Source organism: Octodon degus, unplaced genomic scaffold (genome assembly GCF_000260255.1).
Source record: "Octodon degus isolate 3935 unplaced genomic scaffold, OctDeg1.0 scaffold00195, whole genome shotgun sequence".
NCBI classification, from domain to species: domain Eukaryota; kingdom Metazoa; phylum Chordata; class Mammalia; order Rodentia; family Octodontidae; genus Octodon; species Octodon degus.
This window is the reverse complement of record NW_004524771.1, coordinates 4,128,354-4,145,351: the sequence shown is the minus strand read 5'-3', so window position 1 is coordinate 4,145,351 and position 16,998 is coordinate 4,128,354. Positions and strand designations below refer to the sequence as shown.

The following is a 16,998-nucleotide window of genomic DNA, read 5'->3' as shown; positions in this document are numbered from 1 at the left end:
CTCTGTCAAACAAACTCAGCCAAACTAACTTGGTGTTGCAGTGGTTGTGCATGTTAAATCTGTACCTTGTAGATACAGTGATAGTGTAACAGGTCATTTGAGCTTGGTTAGTACTTGATCTGACCTTTCTCAGAAGGGACCCAGACACCACCTGATGTGCTGTCCTTTTACCCATGAGAGTCTGAGATTCAGCAAGGCAAAGCAAAAGTAGTCCCAAGTTGTTTGACTGTAACATTTCAGGACCAGGAACACCCTGGCTTCCTCCTCCTTTAGCACTTTGGACATGCTATGACCTCCATTGTCACCCTTCCTATCCCTCCTCTTCACTCGGGTCCTTGTGCTTCTGTCATCTCCCTCCTCCCTTCTTACAGCAGCTTTCCATGACTTTTCTGACTGGCTCTGTGATTACAAGCTGCTGCATTGCCTCCTCTTTCAGGGTGATTTGATTGATGATTGAGCTCCCCACCCAACTCAGGTCCATGAGGGCAGGATGAGCACTTTGCCCCATGGTGAGTATAGTGCCTGGATTCTGTAGAGGCTCAGTAAGCTCTGGTGGAAGAGTTAGTGTCAGAGGTCTGATCCGAACTCTTGTCCTGACTTCCAGTGTATGCCTCTTTTTTACTTTATATCATCATGGCCTGGGATGTACTGTGGAGGCCCAGCAGAGGCTTGTAGTGAGTCATGAGTTCTCAGGTCTGAAAGTGGTCATGCAGCTGTATTCTTTTACCTTAGGCCACTGGATGGGGATGCCTGCCTCTCCCAAGTGCACAGCTGGGCTCCATTGCAGGTGCTACATGGTGACAACGATGTCCTCTTCCCTGTCAGTGGAGTGGGCTCCTGTGGTTCCACAGGTGAGTGTTTCCTGATTTTATTTTTCCTCCCATCAGAACTTCTCATTCTAGGTACCAGCAGGAGGAGTATCTGAATTACTTGTACAGGTAGGAATGGGAGCCAGGAGACCTGGGGCTCAGGCAAAGAGGTGCTTATTGTGACCCAGAAGTGAGGGATTGCTTATCTCTTACTGAACTGGAGCATTTGGAGGTGTTCTCAGCTGAGTGAGTTAGGCTGTGCTAGCTTGCAGTCTCCAGGGAGCCTTCAGCCTATGGTTTTCCCAGTCACCAGTGGCTTGTTGAGCTAGGTCTTATCGCAGTTGACTGCAAATAATGTATTATTTGCTTCTTTGAAAATGGGAGAAGGTAACTGAAATTCTATCCATAAAGGTCCTGCCACCTTGTACAGAAAAGTGCTCAGGGCCCAGGAAGTATCTCAGGGCTCAGCCATCTGCCTTTGCTTAGGGTCAGTGTTTCCACATCATTCCACATGGCTGGGCACACGTGTGCATAGTTCCTTCTTGTTTTCTTTAGCTAGGAAATGTCGTCTTGGGGAGGTGTGGGTGTGCCACGCAGCTGACACAGTACCTGACACAGAAGGGTTTGGTTACTGTCGCCATCTCTGGAGTACCATTAATTTGGAGAGGTCTTGGCCTACCTGACTCAGATGGCTTCTCATTTTCCTGGAGACAAATGCTTCTTCTCTGAGTCTCACTTAGGAAGTTGTGCCTGTGCCTAGTTCCTCAAGAAACTTGGGAACTTTGTATTGGACAGGAATCCCTTGCCATCTAGTGAGAAGCAGAAACCCTCTCCCACTGGCTAGATGGGACAGACTGTAACTGGGTCCGATATAGTCCCAGCTCTAGGAAGCTGAGTGAGCGTCTGTAGTTGTGGATGTGAAACAAGGCTGTGGCGGCGAGTGTGTGGGTGAGAGCCCGTGTTCATCCGTGTGGAAAGCGGATGATGGTGATGAGAGTGACATGGTGCTCACCAGGCCTGCTGTGTGTCCAGCGCTGTCATGTGACTCACTCCACATAGCTTGCCAATCTTGCCGCAGCCCTGAGGAGAGGGTGTTACTGCTCATGGCCTCTTTTCCGTTTTTCAGTGAAGGAGTTGCACTGTCAGAGTGGCAGGCATGGGTAAGGCTGTGCTCAGGCAGCAGTGTTGTAATCAGTGTGTGTGGGAGTCCATGGCGCAGGGGTGGGCAGTGGGACAGCGAGGCCTCTAGATGAGAAGTGCTGCTGTCCTTCATTCCTGACTCCTCATACCATCCAGGGACTGTGCTGTTGCCTGTAGTCTGCCATAGCCCTCTCTTTATCTGTACTTGGATGAGAGGTTAACACTCTGGACTCAGCCATGTGACCTGTACCAACTGGGACATTTCTCTGGGTCCCAGGTAAGTCCCAGAGAGGGACAGTCTGGTGGCTTTGCTCCTGCTTGTAGGCCAGACTTAGGAGCCCTGCATCTTGAATCTCCTTAGTCCAGAATGCCAGGAGTTGGGGACAGCCCTCCCCACTGCAGGTCACAGCACTATCACTATGGACTGAGTGTCTGGAAGGGAACTTGTGCTAGCACTGTGCTCACCAGAAATGGTATGTACGGGCCTGTCTGCCACCTTTTAAATTTGCTCTGTTCATAAAGCTGCCAAGAATTTTTGCAAGCTTATGACAGCCTAAGGAGCAAACCTGCTGAGGACAGGAGCATTGCACAGGAAGGCATGAGGCCTGAGGGCTTCACGAAGGTACTGGAATCACTTCTAGAGGAACTATGAATTGGCTGGGATGCCAAGTCATGTCAAGCTCTTCCTAACTGTGGCCCCACTTTTACAGGAACACGTAGGTCAGGGTGGGGGCAGGGAGGCTCTTCCTTGGTGGGTCCTGCCCACATTTTTTTGTGAGACTCTTTTATTTTTGCTCAGTTTCTGACTAGTATCCCTTCTAATTAACATTACTCTAATTTAGAGACACGACTGCATTTCCCCTAATTCTTGCTGCAGAATTATTTTTGTTCTTTAATGTGATTTCTCATAGAGAAGGAAACTGCTCACTTTAGGAGGTTTTTTAGTTATCTTAAAAATGTCTTTGCTTTTACAGTCACTGCGATTGGAGGGCAGAGAAAAAGGGAAGGAAAGAGACAGAAAGATAGGTACGGGTGGGGCAGGATGGGTGTTTTTGCAGCTAAATCTGAGGAGGGAGAAACAAGTGTGAAGGAAACGCTGGAAAGAATGATTATCTTCTCCCATCCAAGTACTAACCAGACCTGACCCTGCTTAGCTTCTGAGATCAGACGAGATTGGGCACGTTCATTGTGGTATGGCTGTAGACAAGAATGATTATCTTCTGAATCTGAGGTGGCAGCCTGTTTATGTGGGTTGTGTGTCCTGGGTTAAAGAGTGGGTCAGAGCAAGGAAATACTAGCCCAGGCTCACACCAGGGGACCTGAACAAGCAGGTAACGGGTTAGACACACAAGCAGCTGCTCTGGACATGTGTGTGAGCTACAACAGGGCAAAGTCAATTTTTTAAGTGTCTCTTTAGTAGTGAGGGAGGAAAAGCTGTTTCTTTCCAGTGAGAATAATAAATGGAGGTGACAGCACCCCTCTTCCTACTCATCTGAGATATAAGAAAGTATTACTTGGATTTTAGCAGATGTATAGCCAGTTTCTGAGGACTGACTTTGGTTCATTTGAAACCTCAGGTCCTCTAACCCTTTATTATCCTGATGGGTCAAAAGTTATCAGCTTTTCGTTGTCTTCCCTTTGGGCTTTTTGAGTAGGTCATTGAGGCCGAGGAGCAATTTTGTGGTGTCACTATGACTTGATATGATGGATTTTAAAGCTAGCTCTACTTTTGCAAGTGTCAAGGTAATACTGGCAGAGAACTGCAGTGTATATGTTTCCTACGCTACTTCCAGGGGACATGTGCCACTTTGGGTTCATGAATTTTATTATTTTCATGCTCAGCTTCCCTGCTCTGTGTCAGACATGTTGCTAGGCTCAGGGTCCAAGCTGCATCCCACTTGCAGTTCTGCATACAAGCCAGGAGGGTAGGGGACATCATTTTAATAGCCAGTGTAGAAGAATGAATGGTTCAGGTGTCCTCTAAATGCTTTCCTCACCCTGCTCTATCTAATTCACCATTATTTCTTGCCTGGGCTATTGAAAAACAGTGGTGTCAACAAGAATCAAATAGTCAGGAATGGTGACAAACGCCTACATTCCCAGCACTTAGGAGGCTGAGGCATGACAATTGCTGTGAGGCCACCTGGGCTATATATTGGGTCCAGCCCAGCCTGAACTATATAGTGAGACTCTGTCTCAAGAAATAAAACCTGGGGGCTGGTGAGATGGCTCAGTGGTCTAAAGCACCTACTTAGAACAAGCTTAGCAGAGCACAGGGACTGCTGTTCAATCCTCCAGCACCACATGCCAGCCAGCCCTGACCCCTGGTGGGCTGAGCTGGCCACACACGCACACACACACACACACACACACACACACACAAATAAATAAAATTTTAAAAAAAGAAATAAAACAAAAACAAGGAATCGACAAATGGGATTGTATCAAACTAAAAAGCTTCTGTACAGCAGCGGAATCCATTAGTAGAGTGAAGAGACAACCTATAGAATGGAAAAAAATTGTCAGCTATTTCTCAGACAGAGGACTAATATCTAGAATATATAAAGAACTCAAATTATTTTTTTGGTCCTGGGAATTGAACTCAGGAGCTCCTGCTTGCCCGGCAGGTGGTGTGCTGCTGAGTTATATCCCTGGCTCGAAGAACTCAAAACAATTCAACTACCTAAAATTAAAGAATCAGTCAAAAAATGGGCAAGTAAAATGAACAGACAGTTCACAGAGAAAGTACAGATGGCCAACAAATATATGAAAAAATGTTCAACATTTCTGGCCATTAGAGGAGATGCAAATTAAAACAACACTAAGATTCCATCTTATTCCAGAAGGAATGGCAATCATCAAGAAAAAACAAAACAAAACAAAAACAACAAATGCTGGCATGGCTCTGGTGAAAAAAGAACCCTCCTGCATTGTTGGTGGGAATGCAAACTAGTACAGCCATTATGGACATCATTATGGAGATTTTTTTAAAGAACTAAAGTTAGAAATTCCATACAACCCAGCTATCTACTTGCTAGATATCTTCTCCAAGGAGCATAAAATATGCCACAGTGCTACATGCATTCCAGTGTTTATAGCAGCACAATTCATAATAGCTAAATCCTGGAAGCAGACTATACTATATACCCATGAACGATGATTGGATAAATAAATTGTGATATTTATATATAGTGGAAAACCACTATGCTATGAAGGACAAATTTCAGACATTTGTAGAAAAATGCATGTATCTGGAAAAATACTATTGAGTGAAATCAATCAGATACACAAGCTTGAATACCATATGATAGCTCTCACTTGCATAAGGCACAGTACAAATTAGGAGACAAATAAAAGGATCACTTGCAGGTGAGAATGGGCCCAGGGGACCAAGGGTGAGGGTGAAGGGGGGGGATGGAGAAGTAGTTAGAGTGAATATATGCTAGGCACAGGATCCTAGTAACCTGAACGAATGTAGACATTGTATGCCATGAACACAAACTAAGATTACTAATATCAACAAGAATGAAAGGGGAAAGGGCAATTAAGAGAGGAGAGGAAGAGGGCTGGGGAGGGAGAGAGAGAGAGAGAGGAAGAAGAAGAAGAAGAGGAGGAGGAGGAGGAGGAAGAGGAGGGAGGGGGAGGGAAAGCGAGGGGAGGGGAGGGGGAAGGGGAGAAAGAGGGAGGTAGAAAGGAGGGGGAGGTGGAAGGGGATTAAAATAAAGAAGTTATATATGTGTACCAGTTCCCCAAGATGATTGTAAAATGCATGTACTGCAGATACTAATAAATAAAGAGAATACATGGAAATAAAGATTTATGAAAAACAAAAACTGGGGGCTGGGGAGATGGCTCCGTAGAATAAGCGCTTGCCTGGCAAGCGCCAGGGCCTGAGTTCAATCCCCAGTTCTGCCAAAAAAGAAAGAAAAACAAAAACCAATCAAACCCAACAGCACCGTCAGCTTCTACCCTTCTCCCTTCTTTGTTTAGGAGCCAGAGTGAGTTTTTGGGACACAAACCGCATCACATTATTCCTGTATTCCAAAATCTTCTAGTGAGCTAAAAGGTGGAATTTTTACCCTGGCTGGCAGGCCCCAGCTGGTGCTGCTGCTTCATTCCTCCTGTGTTCCTTTGTCTGGTGTCCCCAGCCATCTCGGCTTTCCCCTGCTTCCTCAGATGGAGCTCCGCCCTTTCTCTGCACCTGCCACTTCTGCTTTCTACTCTCCTGGCCTCATCCTTCAGGTCTCAGCTGTCACTTCTCAGAGAGGGCTCTTCTGGCCTCGCCTTGGACAGTCAGGATGTGTGTGCCATACTGCAAATCTCCTGTGTCTGTTGCTCTGACCTGTTTGTCATGATGCATTTGTCTAATTACTTGGCAATGCCTGTTCCTCCTGCTGGTCTGTGAAGTTCATGAGGGCAGGACTGTCTGTCTTCAGTGTCACACTGACCAGGTGAGGCTTGCAGCTGGAACTTAGCATCCCTTTGCTGAATGGGTGAATAGGTGGTTGCAATATTTGGAGAGATACATATACTTTAGGGGGTGGATGAGTGGCATTGGAAGAACGATGCCCAGATGAAAGGAAGGGTATGGATGAAGGCATAGAAGCAAAGTGCAGGATATGTAGAGAAATAGGCAAGTCTCAGGTCAGCCAGACAAGAGCCTGTATGCTGAAATTGGAAGGGCTCAGCTTGGCCATTGGGCAGACCAGGGTTTGGATGCTTCCATTTTTGAGTTCTGTGACCTTCCCAAGTCACTCTTAGGGTCCATTTCCTTACCTATAAAATTAAGCTAATAGTAGTCCTTGTCCGTGAGGGCTTGTGACGATGAGTGACTTGCTCTATCCCTTGTGTGCCACAGTGGCTAGACCTACTTTAGATGCTAGCCAGCTGAGGCTTGGGTGTTGGTCAGGCTGAGTCAGCGTCAGGTCTAGAATGCCCACTGCATGATTACTCCAGCCGTGAATTTCCACTATGTGTGTTGGACTCCAGGTTTTGCTTCTGGGTGTGGAATTTGACAGCTGTGCCTGAATCATCTGACACAGAACTGAGGTAACCTGCCACAGAAGGGCCCTTAGGTCCTATGAGCCTTTGAACAGATGTGCAGTAGAGATGAGAGCTATAGCCAAGGCTTTCCTGGCTTTTCCAAGGAAGACGGAGGCATGATTTAGAAATATTTCACTCAGGAATCTTAGAAAAGATGGTTGGGAGAGGCCAGCCAAAGAATAGTTTCATGATGTCTGAGAGAGGAGAGCTTGGGGAAGGGGAAGTGGAGAAAAGGGTTCCTTGGGTCCTCTGAGAGTGTTTTGGCTGATTGGAAGGACAAGAACCTGAGACAACCAGGATCCTTACGGAGCCAGCAGATGCTGACCACCACTCAGCATCCTCAGTGAGCTTTCCGTGTATGTTAAAATGTGATTTAGTGATGTGGCAGGCCTTAAAAAGTGGTGGACACTGTTGTTAGCCCATTCCATAGGTGAGGAAACTGAGGTATAAAGAAGCTAGTAAGTGGCTGAATTAAAGTTGGGGATTGGGAACTTGAGCCCCAGCAGCTGCACAGAGCATGTGGCCCAAAACTAATCCCAGTACTAGTAAGTACTAAGGACTGAGTACTCAGAACTAGAAGGATGGGGAGGCTGAAAAGTAGACACTTTATTTCCTCTTTGATTTCTTTTTTTTTTTTTTAACATTTATTTATTGTGTGTGTGTGTGTGTGTGTGTGTGTGTGTGTGTGTGTGTGTGTGGCCAGCTCAGCCCACCAGGGGGCGAGGCTGGCTGGCATGTGGTGCTGGGGGATCGAACCGTGGTCCCTGTGCTTTGCCAAGCTTGTTCCAAATAGGTGCTTTAGACCACTGAGCCATCTCGCCACCCCCTTCTTTGATTTCTTGAAAGAGGATGGAATAGAAGTTTGATGGGATTAGCAAAGTAGAAGAAAAGTTTACACATCTTTTTCCTCCTCTTAAATTTCCCTCAAGCCCACTCCCTTTGTCACTGGGAGTCTGGCACAAATCCAGGCATAACCAGGAGGTGTGGTGCTGAGGAGGCTGTGCTCCCTTACCTCCATGTCCCCAGGGCCGGGAGGATGGCTGAGTAGAATAAGTGCTTGCCTGGCAAGCACAGGGGTCTGACTTCAATCCCTGGTTCTGCCAAAAAATAAAAAATAAAAGTTATATCTTCATGTCCCCTGTCCCTGGGACGAGTTTTCCAATGGCCACTAACGCTGAGAAATTTCTTGAATGAGCCAGGAAAGCTTCCTGTGTGTGATGTGCATCTTAATGTCACTGCCCAGCGCAAGGCTCATGGGATTGTAATTTTTCCTGGAAGGATATTTGAGCAGCTGCTAATGTGTTTATAAGAATTATTACTGTCGTTTGCCTGTTGGTTATAGAGATTATTTATGAGCTTCCTTCTTGGAAATGCCCTTCCCAAATGCCACCCTTGCAGGGTAATGCTTTCGTAGGAAGCTGCGGACATGGCTTGTGATTAGACTATGCTGCCCTCTAGTGTCATGTATAGGCAGGAGCAGTTTGTCTAACAGCTTTTATTATTCCCAGATTTCTGAGGTTGGCTCTGAATATGGACTTCTTGCACAATTCCATGTCCCTCAAGATCACAAAAGGGACACGAAATGTGGGACGATGGGACCTTCTATCAGCAACTGATAGCAAGTCATTATAGTATAGGGTCTACAAAACTGAAATGAGTAAATTAAAAGCCAGTGTGCAGGTGGGAAATATTTCTAAGTTAGCTGGTTCAGCAGCAGAACAAATGACAAGGAGAGAATGAAATTAAAATAACTTGACTGTCTGTGATTGTTGTCGTGCACAGGTGTGCCTCTGGGAAGCCTGGAGAATGGGACAGCACCGAACAACCACCTTTTGGCAGAGCCTGGGCTTCGGTACAGGTTAATATTTAATAAAGTCATCAGAGCCTTTGGGATTAAGATGTGCTATTAACAACTTGGGTTATATTCTTTTGTTAAAGATAGGGTTATAAGGCAAGGCTTTACTTCACATTTATGTTCAGATTTAGTCTTGTGTCTCAGTGTCCAGTTGCCAGTGGTTCTAGATGATCTTTCCCAGGTATATATTCCATATATGTTTTCAGCCTTAACTCCTGGACTAGGGCTCCTACCTGCCCAAGGCCATGCATACTGTTCTAGTCTCACTCAGAATAGACAAGGTTCTGAACCTCCTGCCCCCAGCACATGGTATCACTTAGTCTGGTGTCAGAAAGGATGGTATCACCAGACTCTTGAGTCCTTATTTGCTATTTATTTTAGCAAATTTGCAAAATATGATGGATGAGAAACACTACTCTTAACCTTTACTCCATGACCTTGAAGATGCTTTGTTGCTTTTTCTTGTGTGTGTGTGTGTATATATACCACATGATGGCCTTGCTATTTTCATGAAAGGTGTTATTATGATACTTTCTTCATGTTTTTATTATAAGTATAGATTTCTCATTTGTATTGGTTATGTTCTATAAAGTTTCTGTGAACCCTGACTTTTGTGCAGAGGGAAAACACAAGATTCTGTAAGACTCTGGACATATCATTTTGACTAGTTGATCAGTGAACAATCTAGTCTTATGTCTGTTCCTGTTTAAAAACACATCGTGTAATATCTATTTTTGGTTCATTAGCATTGAATTCATGTCCAGTGGTGCTGTAACTCCTACCTGAAAGAAGTTTATGTAACACATATTTTTCTTTTTTGTGTGTGGCTGGCTAAGCCCACCCTGGGAACAGGGCTGGCACAGCATGTGGTGCCAGGATTCAAACTGAGGTCCCTGTGCTCTTGCCTAAGTTTGCCTAAGCAGGCACTTTAGATTGCTGAGCTATCTCGCCAGCTCCTGCAACACATATTTTTCTGTAAGGCACATCACACCCTTGTTTTAGGAACACGAGACAGTATGATACTTAGAGGTCATGTTAAATAAAAAATTAACGAGTAAAAAAACCCAAGAATATGAAAAATATGACACAAATAGAACCATGACAATGAACTTGTTTACGGTTATGAGAGTAGAAATAAGAAGATAGATTGTCACCTTGTTTGACCTTAGCTAGGAACATAAAAGTTGATGATGTATATTTTTGGCTTATAAGTCATTTATGAAAGTGCTCAGTGAGTATTGATTTGGAGTTACAAATATGAAGTATGACTGTAGGACATGGTGGTTATTTCAATTAAAAATAATAATAATAAAGAAATATTGGCGGGCTGGGGAGATGGCTCAGTAGAATAAGTGCTTCCCTGGGAAGCATAAGGGCCTGAGTTCAATCCCTGGTTACACACACACACACACACACACACACACACACACACAAAAAAAAAAAAAAAAGACAAAAAAAGACATATTGGCATTAATCCTTCTCAAAATACTCACCTCACTTTGAAAACATTTATCCCATCGTTCTTGGCAATGTGTCTTTGACTATAATAAATTAAAAAAAATTTTTTTTTAAGTCACCATATTTTTAGATTACCCCTTATAAATTTCAGAGAGTAGACAAATTTGCAGATGTGGAATCTGCATATAGTGAGGATTAAATAATTACAGAAAACTTTTCTGTCCCTGCTAGTAATAACCGAATAAACATATTTCCTGCAGTAAAGTTTTATATTTTAAGTTACTGAGTGCAAATTCCCCCTGCCTGCTTTTTCCTAGTGTGGAAACCAGTTCTCCAGGCCAAGGAAGTCCTCTAACCAACCTGTTACCTTCTGCCTCAGTGCCAGAGTCAATGACAATTAGTAAGTACTTTCTGAGCCACCTCCACTAATTGCGGCATGACTGTGGACTTGTATGTTACAGCAGTGCCTTTGTGCACGTTCTTCTTGTTGACTTTGTAAAATGTGAGATAAAGTAAGCAGGTGTGTGCCTGGTTGAGGACTTGAAGCATGGGACATGTAGGCTTTTGGAACCATAGTTTACTCATGGCTCCTGGGCGTGTGCATCCTCGCTAGGACAGCATGAGGTAGAGATGGAAGGGAAGCTGCTTCTGTGCCTCATGGTTTCAGGAGTTGTTGCCTCTATAAGGCAGTAAGGCACAGAGACACCACAGTGGTTGGTTTTCCTTTGTAATGTTGGAGGGATCATTTTTGTAAGTAAGAATAGGTGTTTCTTCAAGGTGGTGAAATGCTGCTTAAAACCAGGTTTTCAACTTTACCACCCAGAAAAAAATGTTAGAGACATAACAATTAAGAACAGGTTTCAATGGTTTTAAATAACACAGGCTGTACCAACTGTGTCTTAACAAGATAGAAACTCATCTGGAAGTAGATAGGCTGGAGCTGGTACATTGCTCTATAGTCATCAGAGCCCAGGGATCCTTGTGTTTTACCTCATAGATGAAAATAGCTGTTTTAGCTCCAGCCATTCCATTCACATCTGAGGTAGCAGCAATGAAGAAGGACAGTGGAGAAATTTTCTTAATTTACATATAGGATTCAGGGGTCTGAATATGGCCACAGTAAAAATGATAACTTTTTCATTAGTTTTTAACTGCAGTTTAGTATTTGCTTCATCTGTGAAAGTAGCCACAAGCCTTAGAAACCACAGTAATGATGATGAAGGGGTTGACTTTGTCACCTAAAATCACAGGCACCTATAACAACCATGGGATGAAGACATATCAAATGTCATTTCTACTTGGAAATATGGTGCACATTTCATGTTATAATGCAGAAATCTATACTTTATTGTGCCATTTTTTACATGTAGATCATTCTATTTCAATATAATTGGGTTGCAGTCATATATTTTCTGTATTTTACAACTTTTTTTGTTCCATAAAAGGAGCTCATGGGTATCGTCTGACTGCAGAATGGGCTTTTAGTAAACAAAAGCTAAAGCCCGAGCTCTAAGGCCCTCACCCAGAAGGTGCCCATAGTATCCCTTTTGTATGTCTGGGGCCAACATTAGTCCCAAGGCCTCCCTTGCCTGCAGAGGAGGAAATGCGTTCTCTTTTCCATGTATGTCTTTATTGCTAAGGAGAGAAGTTTGGAGTTTGGGGGGTACCAGCATTTGCAATGCAAGGGTGAGACTGGGGGAATCAATGGACACTGTGAGGCTGGTATGTCAGAATGACTGTCCCACTGTGCAGTGGGCAGAGTGGTTTATGAGGGTGCTGTCAGCCTGAGTTCAGCTGAGCAGATATTTCTGGATCACCCAGTATGTGGGTCATGTAGAATGGGTGAATATATGTGTTGCTGTTTTTCAAATTTCAGTTATTTATTTACCATTTTACTGTTACTTCTATTGTTTGTCTTTAATGATACACTTGAAATTAATTTGAGTGTTTTTATTTAAAAGGAAACCTTATTTTCATAACTATGAATAGAGAACAACTATTAGTTTGCTTAAATAGTAGGTAACTGTAAAAGGTGAAAGGAGCGTTATCAATATTGACTTGGCCAGTGCTGCTGTCCCAGTTTCTGACTGAGACCCTCCCCAGTGTTCAGAGATGGGGTACAACTTCTGAGTTTTGCTCAGTCCTGTGGCACCTGCAGGTAGGGTAATGTCTTTATCTTCATGTTGCCAGGCAGCTCTGTGACCTCCAAAAAGCGCCAGCTCTTTTAGATTCGCTTCTCATGCAAAGGCCATCATTCTAGAAAAATCAGGGGTTAGGCAAATGCCCAGATTCCACCATCAGGATATGTGTAGTTCCCTACTGATTCAAGAATGTCTAGAAAATTGGCTGCCTTTGTATACAGTGATGGTTTTACTGAGGAAAACAATGCTGTTTGGGTTATTGGATTTGGTCGCAAAAGCCATGTGTTGGTGACATTCCTAGAAGGTGCTTTAAGGTAGCAAAGTAGGCAGTGTCTCTATTTTGGCCATGTACGAATGCAAAGAGGAGAGACTCAGAACATAAATCTTGATGGTGAAACTATAGCGATAGTACTAGCTTTATACCTTCCACCCTGCCCCAAATGGAGACAGGTCAGTGACAATTAAGAAGATGCTGAAGATATCCTAGTACTAAACCCAAGTATTTTTCCTGTAAGTAATAGAAAAGATGGGAGAAATGAAAAAATAACAACCTGTGGCCTGCTGTTTAATGCCTTTCTGACATCTCTGATTCTGTCACTATACGGTAACACCATGATGTGTAGATGCAACTTGATTCTGACTCCAAGGTAGCTACTCTGAAGAGACCATTTTCTGCATTATATGTATTTTTCTAAAAAGGCAATGTCCCCCAAGATGTGAGTGATAGCTTTGTTGGCATCTCTTCTGTTTGCCATTTGCAGGGCTGCAGGCCCCAAACTTTGTGCTCCCTGGGCTGAGTCCCACGTCTTGGGGACAGGGTGCATTGGTAGTTGCTCTTGGTCTGGTCTAGGTTGCTGGTCCTCCGTGGGGTGCTTTCTGTCTTTGAGGAAGTTGCTGGCCAGCTTGTGCTTTTTCACTGAGCATGTTCCTCCAGGCATTCTCCAGTGATGCCAGTAGCGTGATGTGAAGCCTTTTTCCTGTTTTCTAGAAATCTATTTTTGTCACTTGTAATCTTTGGCAAGTGGGGGCATATCCAGAGTTTACAATTTAAATCTCTTAAGGAGAATGGGCAGTTTGTCTGCATTTGACCCTTGACGCTTGGAACTAATATGATCTTAGGGTGATGATTATAAATGGGTGGCTGGGTGGAGCAGTTTTCTGTGCTGACTGCAAATTTAGGAAGTCCTCAGGGTGCAGTATTCTTTTTTTTGGTACTGGGGATTGAACTCAGGATCTGAGCTTGCCAGGCAAGCGCTTATTCTACTGAGCTATCTCCCCGATCCTGCTAGGGTGCAGTATTCTTGTTTAGCCTCTGAATTTCCCCACAGATGTGGGGGCAGGATTGTTATGAATATTGAGTGCAGGGTGATTCCTCCCACTGCTCTTCCCACCATGTGTGTCATCACTGAGAGAAAGAGGAAGGTTGGGGCGCTGTGTATCCAGGCTGTGTTAGTCTGCTTAGACTGCCATTAGCAAAGGATCACAGGCCAGGTGGCTTCAACAGGAATTTCATTTTTGGAGGTTATAAGTCTAAGAGCAAAGTGTTAGTAGAGTTGGTTTCTGATATGGCATTTTTTCTGTGGCTTAAAGTCAGGCAGTTATTTTCGATGTCCACAATGGCCTTTTATAGCATGTGTACCCCTGGTGACTCATTCATTCTTTCATTCTCATTTTCACTGATCTCTTTCTCACACACACACACACACACACACACACACACACGGGATAGAACTCATAGCCTCATGCTAGGTAGGCACTCTGCCACTCAGCCCCCTTCCCCCTTTTTTAGCCCCCTTTAAAATTTTATTTTGGACAGAGTATCGCTAAGTTACCTAGGCTGACCTTAAAATTGAGATCCTCCTGTTTCAGCCTCCTGAGTAGCTTGGATAGCAGGCATGTGTGACCATGCCTGACCCTTTTTCTCTCCTAATAAGAACACTAGACTATTCAATCTTATAGATCTCCATAAAGGTTCTGTCTTCAAATGCAGCCACATTAGGATTAGGTCTTTGTCTTAGTCTGTTTTCTGTTGCTGTAATTAAATGCCAAGATAGGGTGATTTATAAAGAACAGAAGTTTATTTATGTTCTGTAGGTCCAAGAGCATGGCAGTGTTTTGTTAGCTCCTGGTGAGGGCCACATGCTGTGTCACATGGTGGCAGAGAAGTGGGAGCATGAATTAGAGGCTGAGGGGAGGTACCAGCCTGGTTTTTTTTTTTTTTTTATTCTTTTTTTTTCTTCAGAACTGGGGATTGAACTCAGGCCCTTGCACTTGCCAGGGTAGTGCTTATTCCACTGAGTCATCTCCCTGGCCCCACCAGCCTGGCTTTATAACATTTCTCTCTCTTTGTAAATAATCTGGTACCAGGATACTTAAAACTCCTGTGAGTCTTGACTCACTTCCTTGAGAAAAGTGCTAATCCCTCTTAAGGACTAGAACACATCTCAATGCTGTTCTATTGGGGATTGAGCCTCAGCTTGAATTCTGGTGGAGACCATCCACAGCAGGATCAACATACAAATTTGAGGGGAGGTAATGCAAGTCAGGTGCTAGCAAGGCTCTCTCAGGTGCAGGAGTCTCAGAGCAGTTGAAGCTTGTATTAAGACTCCATACCAGCGTACAAGGTACATGCATTTCTCTAGAGCAGATGCTCAGTTCTTGGAAATCCCTCAATGAGTCTGGCAGGGGAACTCATCAGTTCTGAGTCCCCAAAGCCTAATGGTTTCTCTGTCCCATCAAGTGACTTCCTGCCTTCATTTATACTGCACTGCAGTGGGCCCCCAGGTAGCTTGGTTCATCTGGGGAACTTGAGGATAATTTACAAATTCTTTGCGTAGCAACTGTCCCCTCCTGGGTGTCTCTGCAGTTATGTAGGGCTTTGTTATGAGGCATTTTGAGAACACATTTTTGGTACTTATTGCCCAAGAGAAGAGGGTTTGCCCAGACTCACATTATTGCTCTCCCTTTCTGCAAGGGTCCTTTGGTACTTAAGAAAATGTAAAGCCTATTATGAAAAAGTATATTAGGAAGCAGTAAAGACAGTTCTGAGCAAAACCTCAGAGCCACTTTGTTCCTGCAAGTTGGTTTGTGGTTCCCAGGCTGGGCTCAGGGAGCTGTGCCCTGTAGGAATTGCAGTATCTCCTGTTGGTGTCAGAGGCAGGGATGGAGGGCATGCTTGGAAGCAAGGTTGCCCAAGTCAGGTCCCAGCTCAGAGGTCTTAAACTCTCAGTGCCTTGTTGCCATGTGTTGGTGTAAGGTTACCTACCGGCTGTGGAGATCAACCTTGAGGTGCTTGGGAAAGTGTGTGCATCAGAATTAAGTCAGTGTCAGCTACTATCAAAATGCTTATTTATGTTCTGCTTGTAAACATCTTGTCGTAATCATCCTTTTCTTCTGTATGTCCCTGGTCATTCTGTGAACTACTGCATAATATTTCATCATTTTTTTTAATTGCAATTTGTTGAATTATTTGGAGTGGTTACTGGTCATTTTTTGGTCTTTTTAAAAGTGAGTTTGTTTATTGGAGGGGAAAAATGAGGAATGCTGCATATAAAGTGCTGAGCTTGTGGGTCAGGACACATCAGAATATTGGCCAATGTTATTTTTTCAATCTGCTTGTGTTCTTTTGGGATTAGTTGCTGGCTGTGGGATCAGTGTGCTAAAGGTCATTTGGTATTTGTGGGCTTGCTGCAATAGCGATTTGGTACTCTGAGTTAGTGTGTTGCCAGCAGTGTGAGGCCTGCCAGTTTCCTGATACTTTACCACCATTAACTGCTCTTGTTTTAATGTATTTTTGCTACTCTAAGAACTGGACAAAATAATTTCTTGCAACTGAGGAGCTGTGCATTGTCCTGGGTAGTTTTTCTTCATGTTTTTGCTTACCTTTTAGTCCATCTGTGTGAGATATGTTTCTGTCCTTAACTTTCAGGGCTTTCTGTCTTGGGTATTCTCTTTGACTTGGAAAGGGGAGAGATGGGACTGAAGTGATTGTTCTCTGGTGCTGGTAGTGTGGGGCCTGGTGTGCAGTTGAAAGAGTAATGGCAGCTCTTGACTGTTGGGGATGTGACTAGTCTGTCACGAGAGCTGGCTGAAACAGTCTTTTCTGTTCCACATCCTCATCTGTTCTGCTGTTAAAATCTGAGGGGCCCCTGGGAGCCTTGTCCCCTCCAGGCTCACTTCCCTGTCTGAAGTTATGCACACAGCTAGTGGCTTCCTTCCGCTTGCTGATTCTTCCTCTGTAGATCTTACTAGCAACTCCTGACAAACCCCAAGCCAGACTTCTGGAATGTGACAGGTTTGTTTAGAAACAGCAGGTAGGAGAAAGGTGTTTATTTCTAAAGACCTCATAAGACCACTTCTGTAATCAAATGTGTCTTGTTATTCCGATTTATTTTTTATTTTTTATTTTTTTATTTTTTGTAATTCCAATTTTGATGATATCCCTGTAAGGTAATAATGTTCTTTGGCTGAGCTTACCAAGGGGCCAAGAACATTGTCATTGTTTTTTCTTGTCTTTCCCTCAACAGTTCTCAGAGATGTAGGTAGTCATTCT

At 44.0% G+C, this 16,998-nt stretch overlaps 1 protein-coding gene across 2 annotated transcripts in view; it reads left to right on the top strand.

Annotated features, from left to right (window-relative positions):
- The window catches only part of Snx29 (sorting nexin 29), a 626,724-nt gene that overhangs the window by 127,668 nt on the left and 482,058 nt on the right, over positions 1 to 16,998 (top strand). For both annotated transcript variants that reach the window (XM_023704394.1, XM_023704393.1), the window contains 3 exons: positions 733 to 851; positions 8,775 to 8,850; positions 10,623 to 10,705. In XM_023704394.1, the coding sequence (XP_023560162.1) occupies positions 733 to 851; positions 8,775 to 8,850; positions 10,623 to 10,705 (278 nt within the window). The remainder of the gene's footprint in view (positions 1 to 732; positions 852 to 8,774; positions 8,851 to 10,622; positions 10,706 to 16,998) is intronic.